Genomic DNA, 21,194 nt, shown 5'->3' on the forward strand with positions numbered 1-21,194 from the left:
GAAATGATCCAACAGCTGTGAGTTTTTAAGAAATATTTTGTTTAAATTATTGGTGTTTCCTCTCTCCTGCCCATACCATAAACAATTCTCTAGCCAGGTTTGATGCTCCTTTTTCTGCTTGAAGCTGCATAGAATTGTTCTGCAATCAGCAGCCTTCTAATTTCCTCTCCCTGCCTGTATGAATTAGCTGAATCCTGCTCTCTTACCCCCAAATCTCTGCCTGGACCTCTCTAAGACCACGAGGTCTATGAGAGTAACTCCTCCTTATAGGAAGGGCTCGACTCTCCTGACAGTAAAAAGCTCAGATCCACAGTTCAGGTGCTTCTGTATGAAAGGTTGAAATCTCCTATTGTTTTGCAGTCAAACTGCAGCAATATAACATCATCACATTTGAAGAAAGTAAATTAAACTGTAACAATAAAACTTTTCAAGTGAATGTTTGTGTGGATGAAGAGCGAAAACAATCTGCAGGTTTAAAAAAATCTTTCAACTCCAAGAAATTGGCTAGATCAGATTCTAATAGAAAATAACTGACACACAAGACGGTGAGCGTTCAATGTTACTATTATATTGAGATTCCCAGAATAAATGCAAATGAAGAGATTTAAAGTGAGATACCTAACCTGTCACCTGTAAGAAAGGATGGAAATTGGACAGTGTACCATCAGGGAATAAATTATATAAAATGCACAAATATCTGTATATTGACAGATATTTAAATATACTAGATATGTATATCACCTTGTGATAAACGTTTTGCCAATATAAAGCCACAAGTGTTGGTGCTAATATTAGCAAATCCAGTTAAAATTAGCAGAACAAGTCAAATATGGGAAGAACATTTTAAAATAAATCGCGTAACAAGAAATTGTGTAATGCTTAGAATTATTTCACTTGCCGATCCTGATTTAATTATTTTCATACATGTGGGGGTGATTCTCATCTCTTCAAGTTGGGGTTATGGGGTTAATTGGAATGGTTTCTGCTGATACAGGTGCCATCTAGTTACACCGACTTGTTTTCAAGAGGTACAGCCGTTGATCAATGCCCAAACTCAAAGTAATTAATTCAAACCCTTTAAACACTGGATGATCCGAATAATCAGCCTGCTTACAACCTGAGTGCTGGAAATACACGGTAGGTGAGTCAGCATTTGAGAAGGGAAGAGAGGCCGTCCATCATTGGCCCATCCAGCTACACGTTACCAAGACTTCCTGTTTTTATTTCAGATTCCCAACTCTGGCAGTTTGTTCTGTTCTCTTGACTGATATCGCAATGTAGGGGATAGTCAGCCACGGGAAGCGATTCCAATTCCTCCCCTTCACACTAACTGATTCAGTTAATACCACTGGTTAATAGAATCATTCACTCAAACATCCCCAGACAATCCTTTGAGTGACAAGTATAGTGACCTCTGAACCTGCAAAGTGTTTTGACAGGTATATGTAAATGTTTTTTGCTATTTGCAGTACTTACGGCCTGCTGTGCTGAGGGGAGTGTGCTGCGCACCTCTTGGTGCAGAATGCATTGTACTGAGTGCCACACCAAAAGGTCAGGGGGGAAGAGGGTTAGTGTTAGTTTTCAAATGCACTTCTGTATTTCGAGGTTGGGTGACCGACATTCACTGTAATGAGAAACTCTCCCGATACTGCCCTTTACACAGGGATACAGGAATTCCCAGGTTTATCTCTCCTTAGAGATTTCACAACCTACCTTTTTACAAATAGTTTTGACCTTATGAGGGATGTCGTCTTTAACGGTGATTATTGATAGAAAAATTCATTTAATTAATTCAAAATTAATGCTTAAAACAAAATTTCTTCTGCCTGATTAGAGGGGGAATTACTGCCCATATTACAACGAATTCTCAGACTCCCGTTAACCAATTAACCCTTCGTTTCCCTTACCTGGCCTGAAGCTGTGGGCCCCGCCATGGTGCTCGGAGGAACCTGGCCTGCAGCGGGCTGTGACTCGGCGGGCGGCTGCATTGTTATCTGATGACTGGCTGTTGTAGGTGGGGTTGGGCCAGCTGGCGCTGGGCATTGCTCTGTTAAAGGGTCAGTGTGAGGGTGCTGTCGCCCGGGCTGAGGCTTCTTCTGAGACTGTACAGTGGCCTGCTGGGCACTCTCGGCCAGAGCCAACGCCAGCAAGCGAGCAGCACTCTTTGGGGGTGGAGGTGGAGGAATGAGAGGCACAGAGCTAACCGGAGGAGCCTCCTGTGGGGATTCCACTGGAGTCACTGCAGAGCAAACAGAAGAACAGTATTTAATTAACTGAAAAAAACCTTTGCAAATAGACCATAATCTGCTTTGTGCACTATGGAAGACTCAATCTTTTACAAATGTTACAGTATCAGCGGCACCCTCATAGAAATGACAGCACAGGAAGAGGCCATACATCCCACTGCACCACTGCCAGCGCTGCCTCTTCAAATGGCACTAGCTGCTCGAATTCCCTTCACTCTATCTTTATTATATTCTTCCTTCTCCAATTACATTTTAAATGATGTTTTAGTCTCTGACTCTTGTGGCAAAGCATTCCCTGGTCTAATAACCCTCCGTGTGCCTTTTAACTTCCCGCTTCATACTCTAGTGACAATCCTCAATTACCGATTCACCAAGTACTGGAGACAGTCTTTCACTATTTATTCTCTCAAAACATTCTGTTATTTTGAAACTGTTGATCCCCTTGATGCTCCAGTGAAAAAAGACCCCATTTTTTCAAGCCCTTCTTTATAATTATAGCCTTTCCTGCCTGGTAATAATTCCAGTGCATCTTCACTGTCCCCTTTCCTTGGCTTTGATATCCTTCCTATGAGGCGCCCAGAACTGGACACAATGCTCCAACTGCGGCCGAACCAATGTCTTACACTAATCCAACATCACTTCCTTGCTTTTTATTATAAAACCCTGAGTTCCATTTACCTTTACATACACTTCCTTGTACTGATCCCAAAATGTACTAGTTCATGTTCCTCTCACTATTCTGTGCTGTAAATTCTATGCCACCATCTACTCACTCCACTAATCTGTCGGCTTGCCTTCTCCTTTACCACGCTCCCTAATTTTGACAACTCCATCTGATGAAAGTACACATCTATCATTCTGCACAGTTTGCTATTAATTCTAATACTAATATATGTGAATAATGTGATTTCAGTCAGTAATTACAGCCATTGGGTGTGAACAACAGCCCAAACCATGGGATGTGCTGAATTCAGTGATCTCAGAGAGTAAATGTAGCCTCAAGTGGCCTTGGCATTTATTGGGATGCAGGGGGGAAATCAGCCATGGTTCCTGCTTTTGACTGCTGTGTAGTGAGTTCAGTCGTAAGCTGTATGAATGTTTATTCTGATGTTGGCTAAGGACAGGATCAAACTCGTCATGATGTCCTCCCCCCATGGTTAAATAGTCTGCTGACACTCAACGTCTAGGCTCACGCATGAAGAATGTACAATGAGTGACACTGAGGGGCAAGCAGCACCTGCGGAACTGTAGCCAGCGAGTCAGCACCTACAGGAGGAGAACGGAGAAAATTGGTGTAAAAATAAGAGTGGCCCAAGTACACAATCGTCGTGAGACAGACCCACCTTTACAATTTCCAGCAACGAGCAACAAGTCCTCCTATTACTACTGTCAGTTACTGTTACCCGGACTCTAGTGCCAGTTGAGTGTTTGTAATTCAGTGTCTGACTGATGTGTATCGATTTGGTTCTTTTTTTTTGTACAATCTTAAATCTCTCAATATTTCTAATGGCAGGGGTTCCTCACTGATCAGGAAACTGAAAAGACTGTTCATAAAGGAAAGTGATGCTCAATGAGGTCAAGTCACAAACACCCAGTGCAGTACGGAACCGAACAGACCAGAAAGTCCCACTTTCCATTCCTGTTGAAACTGAGTTAGTTGATCTCATCCAGGCAGCAGATGCATCGCCAAACAGAGCTTCAGCACCCCCCTCCCACCGAACCAGAGTGTGACACTTTCCCCCCAAAACCAGAGTGTGACACTTTCCCCACCCCCCGAACCCGAGTGTGACACTTTCCCCCCTCCCCCCGAACCAGAGTGTGACACTTTCCCCTCTCCCCCCCGAACCCGAGTGTGACACTTTCCCCTCTCCCCCCCGAACCCGAGTGTGACACTTTCCCCCCTCCCCCCCGAACCCGAGTGTGACACTTTCCCCCCTCCCCCCCGAACCCGAGTGTGACACTTTCCCCCCTCCCCCCCGAACCAGAGTGTGACACTTTCCCCTCTCCCCCCCGAACCCGAGTGTGACACTTTCCCCTCTCCCCCCCGAACCCGAGTGTGACACTTTCCCCCCTCCCCCCCGAACCAGAGTGTGACACTTTCCCCCCTCCCCCCCGAACCCGAGTGTGACACTTTCCCCCCTCCCCCCCGAACCCGAGTGTGACACTTTCCCCCCTCCCCCCCGAACCCGAGTGTGACACTTTCCCCCCTCCCCCCCGAACCCGAGTGTGACACTTTCCCCCCTCCCCCCCGAACCCGAGTGTGACACTTTCCCCCCTCCCCCCGAACCAGAGTGTGACACTTTCCCCCCTCCCCCCCGAACCAGAGTGTGACACTTTCCCCCCTCCCCCCCGAACCAGAGTGTGACACTTTCCCCCCTCCCCCCCGAACCAGAGTGTGACACTTTCCCCCCTCCCCCCCGAACCAGAGTGTGGCACTTTCCCCCCTCCCCCCCGAACCAGAGTGTGACACTTTCCCCCCTCCCCCCCGAACCAGAGTGTGACACTTTCCCCCCTCCCCCCCGAACCAGAGTGTGACACTTTCCCCCCTCCCCCCCGAACCAGAGTGTGACACTTTCCCCCCTCCCCCCCGAACCAGAGTGTGACATTTTCCCCCCTCCCCCCCGATCCAGAGTGTGACACTTTCCCCCCGAACCAGAGTGTGACACTTTCCCCCCCGATCCAGAGTGTGACACTTTCCCCCCCGACCCAGAGTGTGACACTTTCCCCCCGAACCAGAGTGTGACACTTTCCCCCCCGATCCAGAGTGTGACACTTTCCCCCCCGACCCAGAGTGTGACACTTTCCCCCCCGATCCAGAGTGTGACACTTTCCCCCCCGACCCAGAGTGTGACACTTTCCCCCCCGACTCAGAGTTTGACACTTTCCCCCCCGAACCAGAGTGTGACACTTTCCCCCCCCTCCCCCCTCCGAACCAGAGTGTGACACTTTCCCCCTCCCCCCTCCGAACCAGAGTGTGACACTTTCCCCCCCGAACCCGAGTGTGACACTTTCCCCCTCCCCCCTCTGAACCAGAGTGTGACACTTTCCCCCCTCCCCCCTCTGACCCAGAGTGAGACACTTTCCCCCTCCCCCCTCCGAACCAGAGTGTGACATTTTCCCCCCTCCCCCCCGATCCAGAGTGTGACACTTTCCCCCCCGATCCAGAGTGTGACACTTTCCCCCCCGACCCAGAGTGTGACACTTTCCCCCCCGACCCAGAGTGTGACACTTTCCCCCCCGACCCAGAGTGTGACACTTTCCCCCCCGATCCAGAGTGTGACACTTTCCCCCCCCTCCCCCCTCCGAACCAGAGTGTGACACTTTCCCCCCTCCGAACCAGAGTGTGACACTTTCCCCCTCCCCCCTCCGAACCAGAGTGTGACACTTTCCCCCCGAACCCGAGTGTGACACTTTCCCCCTCCCCCCTCCGAACCAGAGTGTGACACTTTCCCCCTCCTCCCTCCGAACCAGAGTGTGACACTATCCCCCCCTCCCCCCGAACCAGAGTGTGACACTTTCCCCCCTCCCCCCCGAACCAGAGTGTGACACTTTCCCCCCCTCCCCCCGAACCAGAGTGTGACACTATCCCCCCTCCCCCCCGAACCAGAGTGTGACACTTTCCCTCCCTCACCAGAGTGTGACACTATCCCCCACCCCGAACCAGAGTGTGACACTCTCCCCTCTCCGAACCTGAATGTGACACTTTCCCCCCCTCCCCCCCGAACCTGAATGTGACACTTTCCCCCCTCCCCCCGAACCTGAATGTGACACTTTCCCCCCTCCCCCCGAACCAGAGTGTGACACTTTCCCCCCCTCCCCCCCGAACCAGAGTGTGACACTTTCCCCCCCGAACCAGAGTGTGACACTTTCCCCCCTCCGAACCAGAGTGTGACACTTTCCCCCTCCCCCCTCCGAACCAGAGTGTGACACTTTCCCCCCCGAACCAGAGTGTGACACTTTCCCCCCCTCCGAACCAGAGTGTGACACTTTCCCCCCTCCCCCCTCCGAACCAGAGTGAGACACTTTCCCCCTCCCCCCTCCGAACCAGAGTGAGACACTTTCCCCCTCCCCCCTCCGAACCAGAGTGAGACACTTTCCCCCCTCCCCTCCGAACCAGAGTGTGACACTATCCCCCCCTCCCCCCCGAACCAGAGTGTGACACTTTCCCCCCTCCCCCCCGAACCAGAGTGTGACACTTTCCCTCCCTCACCAGAGTGTGACACTATCCCCCACCCCGAACCAGAGTGTGACACTCTCCCCTCTCCCCCCTCCGAACCTGAATGTGACACTTTCCCCCCCTCCCCCCCGAACCTGAATGTGACACTTTCCCCCCTCCCCCCGAACCTGAATGTGACACTTTCCCCCCCTCCCCCCCGAACCAGAGTGTGACACTTTCCCCCCCTCCCCCCCGAACCAGAGTGTGACACTTTCCCCCCCTCCCCCCCGAACCAGAGTGTGACACTCTCCCCTCTCCCCCCTCCCCACCTGAATGTGACACTTCCCCCCCTCCCTCCCGAACCTGAATGTGACACTTTCCCCCCTCCCCCCGAACCAGAGTGTGACACTATCCCCCCCCTCCCCCCCGAACCAGAGTGTGACACTTTCCCCCCCTCCCCCCCGAACCAGAGTGTGACACTTTCCCTCCCTCACCAGAGTGTGACACTATCCCCCACCCCGAACCAGAGTGTGACACTCTCCCCTCTCCCCCCTCCGAACCTGAATGTGACACTTTCCCCCCCTCCCCCCTGAACCTGAATGTGACACTTTCCCACCTCCCCCCGAACCTGAATGTGACCCTACACCCAACCCCCCCGCCCCCGGAATGTCTAGGCTCGCACATGAACAGCAGCTTGGTTAGGTACCGTAAGGCTGCCAGCATTCGTGGAATGGTATCCCGGCACAGATCAGTGCCAGAAAGGGAGAGGAGAAGGAAAAGACTGGGTATAATTATCTGCCAGATGACGAGGCATGGAGTGACACAACCTGTCCATGTTCTGACTGTACACCTGAGCACCCTGCTCTGCATTGCGCTCAAACAGCATGTCCTGGTAACCAAATTCACTGTTGCAGCCAGAATACCAGTCCCTGTGTGCAGGACCAAACATGGAGCGTTATAACCCAGAGGCTGGAACAAGAGGCTTTCTCCTCCCATCATAATGGCCCACAGCATTATAAGAAACCAAATTAGAACAGAGATGTTTGTCTTTCTATTTTTGGGAAACTATATTAGTTTGTTGACAGGTTTACAGGAGTTACCACCAATCAGTATCGCTGAAAGATGCCAGCTACAACTTGTTCCTTTCAACTACACCAAGTTCAGACAACGCACTATGACTCCAGTAAACCAAGGCTGTGCACATATACCCGAAATGTAGCATGCATTGCGAGCCTCTCCCAACGAGGCCTTGTCAAGTGTAACAATTCTTATTCAACACTTACCCGTGTGTGAATGGGTAGATGGTGCAGCCTTGCTTTGATTGGTCAATTCATGCCAATCCGGACTTTGCCCTTTTGCCTCCATCTGTGAATGGGTAGATGGTGCAGCCTTGCTTTGATTGGTCAATTCATGCCAATCTGGACTTTGCCCTTTTGCCCCTGCTTGTGAATGGGTAGATGGTGCACCCTTGCTTTGATTGGTCAATTCATGCCAATCTGGACTTTGCCCTTTTGCCCCTGCTTGTGAATGGGTAGATGGTGCACTCTTGCTTTGATTGGTCAGTTCATGCCAATCTGGACTTTGCCCTTTTGCCCCTGCTTGTGAATGGGTAGATGGTGCACCCTTGCTTTGATTGGTCAGTTCATGCCAATCTGGACTTTGCCCTTTTGCCCCTGCTTGTGAATGGGTAGATGGTGCACCCTTGCTTTGATTGGTCAATTCATGCCAATCTGGACTTTGCCCTTTTGCCCCTGCTTGTGAATGGGTAGATGGTGCACCCTTGCTTTGATTGGTCAGTTCATGCCAATCTGGACTTTGCCCTTTTGCCCCTGCTTGTGAATGGGTAGATGGTGCACCCTTGCTTTGATTGGTCAATTCATGCCAATCTGGACTTTGCCCTTTTGTCCCTGATTGTGAATGGGTAGAAGGTACAGCCTTGTTTTGATTGGTCGGTTCATGCCAGTCTGGGTGTTGCCATTTTGACCCTGCTTGTGAATGGGTAGATGGTACAGCCTTGTTTTGATTGGTCAGTTCATGCCAATCTGGGTATTGCCATTTTATCCCTGCTTGCGAATGGGTAGATGATACAGCCTTGTATTGATAGGTCAGATCTTGCCAATCTGGACTTTGCCCTTTGGCCTCTGACCCTGCTACAGCAGCACAAAGCTTGGTGTGGATCTCCTGACGACATCCCTCAGGAAGTTGCATCTCACTGGTCTTCAGCAGCATTGACATCATCTGTGGAGGTGATTTGCTGACACTGCCGTTCCCTGCTGGCTTGGTGCGAGGGGGCGATGTACCCAGTGAAACGGTTGCCATACTGCCAATCATTTCTGATACTCGTGTTGGTACAGAAATTGTGATAGGTTCAGAAATAGTCATCAGAGGAGACTTAGATGACTTGCGTCCAATCTTTGGGGAGAAGGCATAAACAACTTTTTCTGCAAAAGAGGTTGGTTTAGCCAGTTTCTCATCAGTAGGGCTCAGATCTGGAGAGAAGAAGGGGCTCATTAGCTTATCAGGGGAGTGAGAGAATGGTTCAGAACTAGTAGCACTACCGGGGGTCAGACACACACTGCTCAATTCTGGCTCCCTCTTGCTACTACCCGACTTGTCTTTGCCAGTTGCTGAGGAATCCACCTGAGATGTGCTGCTGTCGGGCCCTGCCAGTTCTGCTCGTGGTGGACTACACTGAAAAGACATTGGGTCAAAGTCCAATCCTGCTGCTCCCATATCTGGTGGACTCAGTTCTACTTCCTCCATTCTGGGAGACAACAGCGCAGGCACTTGGAGTATGGCATCCTCTCCTTCGCTCTCATCGTTCTGCAGGTTGTCATAGGAGTTGCAGTGGTTGAGGCTAGGAAGGACACCAACAATGAAGGAAACAGACAGGGCATCACTGCTGGACCGAGGCCTTCTAGGTCTGTAAACCTTGGATTCTCCTGGGAAAGAACAAACAACATATCATTCATCACGGGCTGGAGCTAAGATCAGTGTGTGTAAGCTACTTGAGTATTCAAACCAGATGTTTTACCACAGCATTTAAATTTCCATATATATTTCAGAATTATCTTACAAATGACACCATTTTTTTTGCCATGAATTAGACAGAATTTCATGTCATCATGTCCACCCCTTAGGCTGTTACAATAACTCTCGCATGGCTCTGTAAAACAGTTCTCTGCCGCTAGACTTTAATAAGGAAATAACTGGGAGTGTAGAAGGCCGGGTGTCCCCCAAGCACGTGGGGCATGAACATACTGCACTCCCAAACCTCCCTGCCGTTGACCCAAAAATACAAGTCCAAGCACCCAAATCACTAAAAACTAGTGGACAGGTGTAAAAAGCAATCTAATGCCTTTATCTCAAGGGGGCTGAAATACACTGGGGTGAAAGTTATGTCACAGTTATATAAAGCTCTGGTTGGACCCCATCTGGAGACTGTGTTCAGTTCTGGGCTCCGCACCCCAGGAAGGATATATTGACCTTGGAGGGGGTGCAGCGCAGATTCACCAGAATGATACCGGGGCTAAAAGGGTTAAATTATTAGGACAGGTTGCATAGACTGGGCTTGTATTCCCTTGAGTATAAATGTTTAAGGGGTGATCTAATTAAGGTGTTTAATAACAACAACTTGCATTCATATAGTTTCTTTAACGTAGTAAAACGTCCCAAGGCACTTCACAGGAGCAAATATCAAAGAGAATTTGACACCAAGCCACACAGGGAGATATTAGGGCCTAGGCAGCTGAAGGCACAGCTGCCAATGGTGGAACGATGAAAATCTGGGATGCGCAAGAGGCCAGAATTGGAGGAGCGCAGAGATCTCGGAGGGTTGTAGGGCTGGAGGAAGTTAGAGAGATAGGGAGGGGCGAGGCCACGGAGGGATTTGAAAACAAGGATGAGAATTTTAAAATCAAGGCGTTGCCGGACCGGGAGGCAATGTAGGTCAGCGAGCACAGGGGTTGATGGGTGAACTGGACTTGGTGCAAGTTAGGATACGGGCAGCAGAATTTTGGATGAGCTCAAGTTTACAGAGGGTGCAAGGTGGGAGGCCGGCCAGAAGACCATTGGAATAGTCGACACTAGAGGTAACAATGGCATAGATGAGGATTTTAGCAGCAGATGATTAAAGGATTTGATACGGTAGATAAGGAGAAACTATTTCCTCTGGTGGGGGAGTTCAGAACAAGGGGGCATAACCTTAAAATTACAGCTAAGCCGTTCAGGGGTGATGTCAGGAAGCACTTCTTCACACAAAGGGGAGTGGAAATCTGGAACTCTCTCCCCCAAACAGCTGTTGAGGTTGGGGGTCAACTGAAAATTTCAAAACTGAGATCGATAGATCTTTGTTAGGCAAAAGCATTAGGAATACGGAACCAACGCGGGTAGATAGAGTGAAGATACAGATCAGCCGTGATCTCATTGAATGGAGGAACAGGCTCGAGGGGCTGAAGAGCCTACTCCTGTTCCTATGTTCCAGCAGCATTAACTGAGACTGAGGGTTCATTATACAGTAAGTTTCGCGCACCAGCGTGCACTGACCTGGATACACTGCTGTGTAAACAGCTGCACCATTTTTAGTTTCAACGTACTCTTTCCAGCCTGTTTATGTTGTAACCATTTTAACCCAATTAAGCAGCTGCGTCTACTGCCACCACTAGGGATGCCACCGACAGGATGTGGGAGGACATTACTCACCCAATCCTTGGTCTGGACTATGCAATTTGATCCAGTCTGCTGCAGAGTAATTCAACTTCTCTGGAATGTATAATTTGATCTACTCACTGTCAGGCAGGCTAGAGTTCAGACAAGGCACGGCGCTAACACTACTGAGTTCAGAGAACAGACGCACTAACACTACCGAGTTCAGAGAACAGACGCACTAACACTACCGCGTTCAGAGAACAGACGCACGGCGCTAACACTACCGAGTTCAGAGAACAGACGCACGGTGCTAACACTACCGCGTTCAGAGAACAGACGGCGCTAACACTACCGAGTTCAGAGAACAGACGCATGGCGCTAACACTGCCGCGTTCAGAGAACAGACGCACGGCGCTAACACTACCGCGTTCAGAGAACAGACGCACTAACACTACCGAGTTCAGAGAACGCACGGCGCTTACACTACCGAGTTCAGAGAACGCACGGCGCTAACACTACCGAGTTCAGAGAACGCACGGCGCTAACACTACCGAGTTCAGAGAACGCACGGCGCTAACACTACCGAGTTCAGAGAACGCACGGCGCTAACACTACCGAGTTCAGAGAACGCACGGCGCTAACACTACCGAGTTCAGAGAACAGACGCACTAACACTACCGAGTTCAGAGAACGCACGGCGCTAACACTGCCGAGTTCAGAGAACAGACGCACTAACACTACCGAGTTCAGAGAACGCACGGCGCTAACACTACCGAGTTCAGAGAACAGACGGCGCTAACACTACCGAGTTCAGAGAACGCACGGCGCTGACACTACCGAGTTCAGAGAACGCACGGCGCTAACACTACCGAGTTCAGAGAACGCAAGGCACTGACACTACCGAGTTCAGAGAACGCAAGGCACTGACACTACCGAGTTCAGAGAACGCAAGGCACTGACACTACCGAGTTCAGAGAACGCAAGGCACTGACACTACCGAGTTCAGAGAACGCAAGGCACTGACACTGCCGAGCTCAGAGAACGCACAGCGCCGACACGTCCATGTTCAGATAGGAAGGCGGGAGGCCATGAAGGGATTTCAACATGAGGTTGAGAATTTTAAAATCAAGGTGTTGGTGGACCGAGAGCCAATGTAGGTCAGTGAGCACAGGGGTGATGGGTGAACAAGACTTGCTGCGAGTTAGGATAGGGGCAGCAGAGTTTTGAATGAGCTCAAGTATGTTGAGGGTGGAAGATGGGAGGCCGGTCAGGAGAGCATTGGAATAGTCAAGTCTAGGGGTAACAAAGGCACGGATGAGGGTTTCAACAAATGAGCTGAGGCAGGGGTGGAGACAGGCGATGTTATGGAGGTGGAAGTAGGCGGTCTTGGTGATGGAGTGGATTTGGGGTCGGAAGCTCATCTCAGGGTCAAATAGGGACGTCCAGGTTGCGAACGGTCTGGTTCAGCCTCAGACAGTGGCCGGGGAGAGGGATGGAGTCAGTGGCTAGGGAACGGAGTTTGTGGCGGGGACTGAAGACAATGGCTTCGGGCTTCCCAGTATTTAGTTGGATGAAATTTTTTTACTCATCTAGTTCTAGATGTCAGACAAGCAGTGTGACAAATCAGAGGCAGTGGAGTGGTCGAGAGAGGTGGTGGTGAGGTAGAGCCAGGTGTTGTCAGCATACATGTTGAACCTGACATTGTGTTTTCCGATGATGTCACCGAGGGGCAGCATGTAGATGAGAAATAGGAGGGGCCAAGGATAGATCCTTGGAAGACTCCAGAGGTAACGGTGCGGGAGCAGGAAGTGAAGCCATTACAGGTGATTCTCTAGCTACGACTGAATAGATACGAATGGAACCAGGCGAGTGCAGTCCCACCCAGCTGGACGACGGAGGAGAGGTGATGGAGGAGGATGGTGTGGTCAACCATGTCAAAGGCTGCAGACAGGCAGAGAAGGATGAGGAGGGAGAGTTTACCATTGTCACAGTCACATGGGATGTCATATGTGACTTTGATAAGGGCAGTTTCAGTACTGTGACAGGAGCGGAAACCTGATTGGAGGGATTCAAACATGCGGGAAAGATTTGGGAGGCGACAACACGTTCAAGGACTTTGGCGAGGAAAGGGAGGTTTGAGATGAGGCAGTAGTTTGCAAGGGCAGAGGGGTCCTTTTTTGAGAAGGGGCATGATGACGGCAGCTTTGGCAAGGGAACCGTTAACAATATCAGCTAACATGGGGCCCAGGAAGGGAAGTTGGGTGGTCAGCAATTTGGTGGGAATAGGGTCGAGAGAGCAGGAAGTGGGACTCATGGTCAAGATGAGCTCGGAGAGTGCATGAGGAGAGATAGGAGAAAAACGAGAGAAAGATGCAAGTTCAGGGCTAGGGCAGGGGGTTACCATAGGGGAAATTTGGCTTGGTGGGCAAGGCAGAGGCAGCTGAACGGACGGTCTCAATCTTAGTGACAAAGAAGTCCATGAGCTCCTCACATTATCTGTTGGAGGTGAGGGTGGATGAGGCAGGAGAGAGGGGTTTAAGAAGTCGATTTGTAGTGAAGAGAAGCCGGGGTTATCTTTGCATTCCAGGATGATCCTGGAATAGTGAGCAGTTTTGGCAGAGGAGAGCAGGACCCGATCTGGCGATGAATGGCTAAACCAGTTGTCTGCCATAAACGTTCAAGTCTGGGTCCCTTGGTCTTAAGTGAACGGAGATGTGGGCCGTATCGGGGGAACGACCAGAGTGAGAGAATAATGGTTTCAATGGGGTCAAGGGCATCAAAGATGGAGGTGAGGGTGTAATTGAGCAGATTGGTAGCTGCAGATGAATGGAGGGACAAAGGCTAGACAGTTGGGAATCTGAAAGTGCCGTTGTAAGTGACTTGGGGGAGAATTTATTTCATGGGCGAACACAGAAGGAAGTGGGATTGGGAGGAGAAAGGGGGATGTGGGTGGAGAGGGATACAAGGAAGTGATCAGAGATGGCCTTAACTGTGATTGACACAATGGGAGTAGAGAGGCCACATGAGATGGCAAGGTCGAGGGGGGTGGCTGTGAATATGGGTAGGGGAGTTTATGTGGAGGGAGAGATTAAGGGGGGATAGGAGGGCAGTGAACTCAGAGGAGGGAGAGCATGATGAGTTGAGATGGAGGCTGAAATCACCAAGGATGAGAAGTCGCTTGGTGCAGAGGCTGAGGGAGGAAAGCAGTAAAGATATCTCGGTGAGAAACTTGGCGTGGTACTTGGGTGGGCGGTAGAGAACGAGGGTTTTAAAGGGAGGTGAGAGTGGTGGAACAAGGTGAGGTGCTCAAAGGAGCAGAAGGTGCCAGGGGAGTAGGGGGACAGACCAAGGTGTGATTTGGTGATAAGGGCCACACTTCGAACGTGGCGGTCTGGGCGGGGCAAGCGGTGGAAGATATAGCCAGGCGGGGAGGCTTCGTTAAGGGGGAAGGTACCATCATCCATCTGCCAGGTTTCCATCAAAGCCGTAATGTCGATGCAATATCCACAATAAGCTCATGGATGGCAAAGGCCTTCTGGGGGGAGATGCGGAGAGGGGCGGAGATAGTTGATCCGCTGGCAGAGTCCACAGGGTCAGCGCTGGGAGGGGTGAGTGGGACAGGAAGGAGATTGGCATGATTAGCTCCCAGTGGGCAGTCTGGGCAGGGAGGTCGTTGAGAGAGTAGGGTGGGGCAGTTGGGGTTGCTGCTCGTAAGGAGGCAGCGACGAGTGCCTCGATGGGCCCTTTGGAGGATGCCAAGAGAGGCACAGAGGGAGTCAAGCATGGGACGGCAGGCAGGAGAGTCAGAAGGTCGAGGAATGCTGAAGGGTTGGGAGAGGGATTTGGTGGGGCAGAGTATTCGTAAGGGGAAAAATGAAAGGAGGCATGACGACGACAGGAGAGAGGGGCCTTGGAGAGGTAAAGAGAAAGGAAGAAAAAAGGGGAAATAGAAGCGATGGGCTCGGGTCCGGAGGGGCAGCCAAAATGCACACGTGAATGGACACAAGGAAACTCAAGTTACATAGGCATAGTTACATAGCAAGATTGGGATAGACATGTCCTGGTAATAAACAGGGAACAGAGAGGAGACAATAGGAGGGAGTCCAAAGTTAAAGTCAGAGGTCCTGTGGTGGGATAAAGTTGACCAAGATCGGGTGGCGTCAGCTTGGAGCATCGACAAACTGATGTCCAGGTTCGGAGACAGGTGTGGAGGGCGAGCCAATAGGTTGCCTCCAATTCCATGTTTTCTCATTTTTGTTAACAGTCTCTTGTGTGGAACCTTGTCGAATGCTATCAGCATGATCGGATAAAACCTCCCACCAAACTCCTGTCCTCTGGAGGAATGAGGCCTCCACATTGAGCAGCCTCCCACCTCACTTGACTCTGAAAACACTCCACGCCAGGCCAACCCAGCAATTGACTTGTGGGCCCCTTCAAATACGTGGCCCGATGAACGGGCACTGCAAGATCATGTGGGTGGGCTGTAGTCGTTTCTCTGTGAGGCTGAATTTGACAAATCCACAGCACTGACTATTTTACACAATTTGAGCTGCAAGGTTGGTTCAGTGAGGCCGCATTTCATTCAATGAGAATGGGTGAGGGAGACGTCATTGGAAGTGAGGTCACTCGCGGACCCCGGCTTTTTAGCATGCGCCGAGAGTGATGTCATTGTGTGTCCCGGCACAGGTACAGGAGGACGTCAGGCATCGATCGAAAACCGGAAGTACGCACACTGTCACTAATCACTCCGTCAAACTAAACACTGTGGGAGAGCTGCAGTGATTGATGGGGCATCGTGTGTGGGCCTTGGGTTGTCCTGGGTGGAAAGTGGAGGTGGGGAGGGGGTCACCTTTTACATCACAAAGTGAATAGTGACACTGCGTCCGATGAGTTCACATTGCCGCACATGCGCAGGGCTTTCCGAGAAATCAACTCGCTGCCGTTCATGCTCAGAGTGAGATCCAGGTCTAACGGGGGTGGAGGGGAGAGAGTGTGATCCAGGTTTAACTGGGTGGGGGGTGGGGGAGAGAGAGTGTGATCCAGGTTTAACTGGGTGGGGGGGGAAGAGAGTGTGATCCAGGTTTAACGGGAGTGGGGAAGAGTGTGAGATCCAGGTTTAACGGGAGTGGGGTGGGGTGGGGAAGAGAGTGTGATCCAGGTTTAACTAGGGTGGGGGGTGGGGGGGGGAGAGAGAGTGTGATCCAGGTTTAACAAGGGGGGGGGGGGGAATGTGATCCAGCTCTCCCTCTCTTACCCCCCCCCCCTTAAATGTGGATCACATTCTCTCCTCATGCTCTGCTCCCCCCGACCTCCCTCGCACGCAGTTTCTGTTTACCCCACCCCCGCTCCAAATCACTAACCGCACCGGCTGCATTTTTGGTGCTCAGTCTCCAGTCCGTGCTTTTAGTGACCTGCAATGCGCATGTGCTGCCCAACACGCTCCAGGCTCGAGTGCGCATGTCCTAGTCCCGGCAGTTGTCACAGATCCACGTTTACTAACACACGAGGGATACTTTTATCTCTAATCCTTCAGCTATATGGCAGAGCGATCACAATAAATGGACATCAGTTCACTCACTATGGTTACCTTTTGACCTACCTGGTAAGCAGGTAGCTTGCTAATATTGTACACAAGGAAATAGAAAGTGTTTAATTAACTCTCGAGACTGCATTAAACTTTACAATGGTGTTCTGATTGGGAGGCACAGATTCATAGAGCAAAATGATTTAATAATCAAGCGTATGCTGCAGCATCCAAGCACGTGCGTTCACGTCAAGTACAAAAACTTATCTGAAACCTTAAATCTGTCTCATTGAGTGCTGACGAATAGGAATAAAGTATTGGTCCCTAAGCAAAAATCACAACATTCACTGAGTAAATGCATCAGTATTCACTTATACATCAAAATAACAATTATAAATGGGAAGAATATTCACAACTACTTCCTGCTAGTCCACTAACACTATTACAGCCACTGTCTGGTCATCCAGTAACACTAGTATTACATTCAATGTCTGCTAGCCCAGTAACACTAGTATTGCAGTCACTTCCTGCTAGTCCAGTAACATTAGTATTAGGATTCCCCTCCACTGTAGTTGACAGAGCCTTCGACCTCGTCCGTCCCATTTCCCGCACTTCTGCCCTCACCCCTTCCCCTCCCTCCCAGAACCACGATAGGGTCCCCCTTGTCCTCACCTTCCACCCCACCAGCCTGCACATTCCACCGCCATTTCCGCCACCACCAGCGCGATCCAACCACCAAACACATCTTCCCCTCCTCTCCCTGCATTCCAAAGGTACCACTCCCACCTTGATATCCTGGTCCACTCTTCCATCACCCCCACCATCTGCTCTCCTCCCCATGGCACCTTCCCATGCGAGCTACCTTTCACCTCCTCCCTTCCCAACGACCAGGACCACAAACACTCCTTCCAGGTGAAACAGCGGTTTACATGTACTTCTTTCAATTTAGTATACTGTATCCGCTGCACATAACGTGGAGACCAAATGCAGATTGGGCGATTGCTTTGCTCAACACCTCTGCTCAAGTCCCAAGCGTGACCACAGTTTGCCGGTCGCTTGCTATTTTAATTCCCGGTCCCACTCCCACTCTGACCTCGGCCTCCTATACTGTTCCAATGAACCCCATGAAATCCCATGGCATCAGGTCAAACATGGGCAAGGAAACCTCCTGCTGATTACCATCTACCGCCTTCCCTCAGCTGATGAATCAGTCCTCCAACATGTTGAGCACCACTTGGAGGAAGCACTGAAGGTAGCAAGGGTACAGAATGTACTCTGGGTGCGGGACTTCACTGTCCATCACAAAAAGTGGCTCGGTAGCACCACTACTGACCGAGCTGGCCGAGTCCTGAAGGACGTAGTTGCCAGACTGGGCCTGCAGCAGGTGGTGAGCGAACCAACACGAGGGAAAAACCTACTTGACCTCATCCTCACCAATCTATCTGTCGCAGATGCATCTGTCCATGACAATATTGGTAGGAGTGACCACTGCACAGTCCTTGTGGAGATGCATTGTGTGGCACTACCACCGTGCAAAATGGCATAGATTCAGAACAGATCTAGCAGCTCAAAACTGGGCACCCTTGAGGCGCTGTGGGCCATCAGCAGCAGCAGAATTGTATTTCAGCACAATCTATAGCCTCATGGCCCGGCATATTCCTCACTCTACCATTACCAACAAGCCAGAGGGTCAACCCTGGTTCAATGAGGAGTGTAGAAGAGCATGCCAGGAGCAGCACCAGGCGTACCTAAAAATGAGGTGCCAACCTGGTGAAGCTACAACACAGGACTACATGCATGCTAAACAGCGGAAGTAACATGCTACAGACAAGAGCTAAGCGATTCCAAAACCAACGGATCAGATCAAAGCTCTGCAGTTCTGCCACATCCAGTCGTGAATGGTGGTGGACAATTAAACGACTAACGGGAGGGGGAGGATCTGTAAACATCCCCATTCTCAATGATGGCAGAGCCCAGCACGTGAGTGCAAAAGACAAGGCTGAAGCGTTTGCAACCATCTTCAGCCAGAAGTGCCGAGTGGATGGTCCATCTTGGCCTCCTCCCGATATCCCCACCATCACAGAAGCCAGTCTTCAGCCAATTCGATTCACTCCACATGATATCAAGAAATGACTGAGTGCACTGGATACAGCAAAGGCTATGGGCCCCGACAACATCCCGGCTGTAGTGCTGAAGAGTTGTGCTCCAGAACTAGCCACACCTCTAGCCAAACTGTTCCAGTACAGCTACAACACTGGCATCTACCCGACATTGTGGAAAATTGCCCAGGTATGTCCTGTCCACAAAAAGCAGGACAAATCCAATCCGGCCAATTACCGTCCCATCAGTCTACTCTCAATCGTCAGCAAAGTGATGGAAGGTGCCGTCGACAGTGCTATCAAGCGGCACTTACTCACCAATAACCTGCTCACCGATGCTCAGTTTGGGTTCTGCCAGGACCACTCGGCTCCAGACCTCATTACTGCCTTGGTCCAAACATGGACAAAAGAGCTGAATTCCAGAGGTGAGGTGAGAGTGACTGCCCTTGACATCAAGGCAGCATTTGATGGAGTGTGGCACCAAGGAGCCCTAGTAAAATTGAAGTCAATGGGAATCAGGGGGAAAGCTCTCCAGTGGCTGGAGTCATACCTAGCACAAAGGAAGATGGTAGTGGTTGTTGGAGACTTATCATCTCAGCCCCAGGACATTGCTGCAGGAGTTCCTCAGGGCAGTGTCCTTGGCCCAACCATCTTCAGCTGTTTCATCAATGACCTTCCCTCCATCATAAGGTCAGAAATGGGGATGTTCGCTGATGATTGCACAGTGTTCAGTTCCATTCGCAACCCTTCATAATGAAGCAGTCCGTGCCCGCATGCAGCAAGACCTGGACAACATCCAGGCTTGGGCTGATAAGTGGCAAGTAAAATTCGCGCCAGACAAGTCCCACTTTTTCGGACAGCAGGTGCTGGTAATGGTTCTGCTGTCGCCATTTACAGCTACTCTAGTCTCATCTTTTGTTTCTTTACATGTCCCATTACCACCCTCCTTGCCTTGCACCATCATCCCTTTTGTCATTTAATCACTCCTGCCCTCCATCCTACTACAGACCTTCCCTTTTGTTCTTTCCTGCCCTCCTTTCCCTGGCTCTGTACTTGCTTAAAAAACTGTTCAATCTTCAATTTCTCCCAGTTCTGACGAAGGCTCTTTGACCTGAAACGTTAACTCTGTTTATTTCTCCACAGATGCTGCCTCACCTTCTGAGTATTTCCAGCATTTTCTGTTTTTATTTCAGATTTCCAGCATCCGCAGTATTTTGCTTTTGATTAGTCACTGCCTGCTAGTCCAGTACCATTAGAATTACAGTTACTGCCTGCTAGTCCACTAACACAAGTATTAGTTACTGCCTTTTAGCCCAGTAAAACTGGTATTAGTTACTGCCTGCTATTCGAGTAAGACTAGCATTAATTACTGCCTGCTGGTCCAGTAACACTAGTGTTAGTCATTTTCTGCTAGTTCAGTAACACTAGTAATTACTGGGCTAGCAGACAGTAACTGTAACAACAGTGTTAATGACTGCCTGCTAGCCTAGTAACACTAGTATTAGTGACTGCCTGCTACTCCAGTAACACTAGTATTACAGTCACTGCCTGCTAACCCAGTAGTGCTTTGCAATACTAGTGTTATGGGCATAACAATAAACAGAGTAAAACCACTGGTGGTGACAGCAGCATATTGGAATTTCAGCCCAAATGCAGCACTTGAGCAGTGCATAAGCTGCTACATGTCACAAACATACAGCACCATACAAACGCACTGCTACATTCAAACACAGCAACATGTGACAAACCATCAAGATTAGGGAAATGCATTGTACTAACCTTCCACATTGTGCAGAGAAGAAAGAGACTCCTCACTTTTAGCAGAGCGTAGTGTTCCTGAATCACCCCTTGCTGACAGAAAGATAACAAAATCACAAATGAACAGAATGAAACCAACCGTACCTGTCAATCACAACGCCCACAGTTCTTGGCTTTATGACTTAAACAGCACATTTTAAATCTCCTTTGTTGTAGCTTCCTGATGCCCCGTATGGTACGGAGTGCTACAGACCAGGAGGTTTCAGGCTCAATGTATGGTCAGTGCTGAGTCAGCTTATCTCTGCTGAGCTACTGAGAGGGACGTTATAACTGGTCGCAGCCCCCTTGGCTTAGGGAGGTCTAGGATCAGCCGGCGATGCATGCAGTGGAACGAGCTCGATCGTCACCTAAATAACCTGCCAACACTCACTGTCTCAGATTGCATATGAAGAATGGTCACTTGCACAAGATGGGGGAACGGTCCCTCAGCAAGAGTAAAAGGGGGAAAAGTACCCCCTCCCCCCGTGTAATCTGACATCACCCACCTGCCAAAGCCATGGATTTGATCTGGGTCGGCTCACTGGGGTTACGGTGCAATTTCCGTTTGGACACGGCGGAGGACTTTCCCAGGTTGAAGAAGGAGCGCCAGGTGCCAACAGGTGACTTCTTGGCTTTGCTGGTTGTCCTCTTCCTGGATAACGATGGTAAAAGATTCAATGCTGAACAGTGGGCCCACTCCGCATTCAAAACAGGCAAACAGCGTC

The 21,194-nt window shown here is 50.3% G+C and overlaps 1 protein-coding gene across 5 annotated transcripts in view; it reads right to left on the reverse strand.

Annotated features, from left to right (window-relative positions):
- Nucleotides 1-21,194, reverse strand: part of LOC137301557 (rho GTPase-activating protein 32-like) — a 469,652-nt gene that overhangs the window by 6,292 nt on the left and 442,166 nt on the right. For all 5 annotated transcript variants that reach the window (XM_067971106.1, XM_067971109.1, XM_067971107.1 and 2 more), the window contains 4 exons: nt 20,976-21,121; nt 20,452-20,523; nt 7,686-9,344; nt 1,908-2,239 (listed from right to left, as the gene is read on the reverse strand). In XM_067971106.1, the coding sequence (XP_067827207.1) occupies nt 1,908-2,239; nt 7,686-9,344; nt 20,452-20,523; nt 20,976-21,121 (2,209 nt within the window). The remainder of the gene's footprint in view (nt 1-1,907; nt 2,240-7,685; nt 9,345-20,451; nt 20,524-20,975; nt 21,122-21,194) is intronic.

The sequence above is a fragment of the Heptranchias perlo genome, chromosome 33, assembly GCF_035084215.1.
Source record: "Heptranchias perlo isolate sHepPer1 chromosome 33, sHepPer1.hap1, whole genome shotgun sequence".
Taxonomy (NCBI): domain Eukaryota; kingdom Metazoa; phylum Chordata; class Chondrichthyes; order Hexanchiformes; family Hexanchidae; genus Heptranchias; species Heptranchias perlo.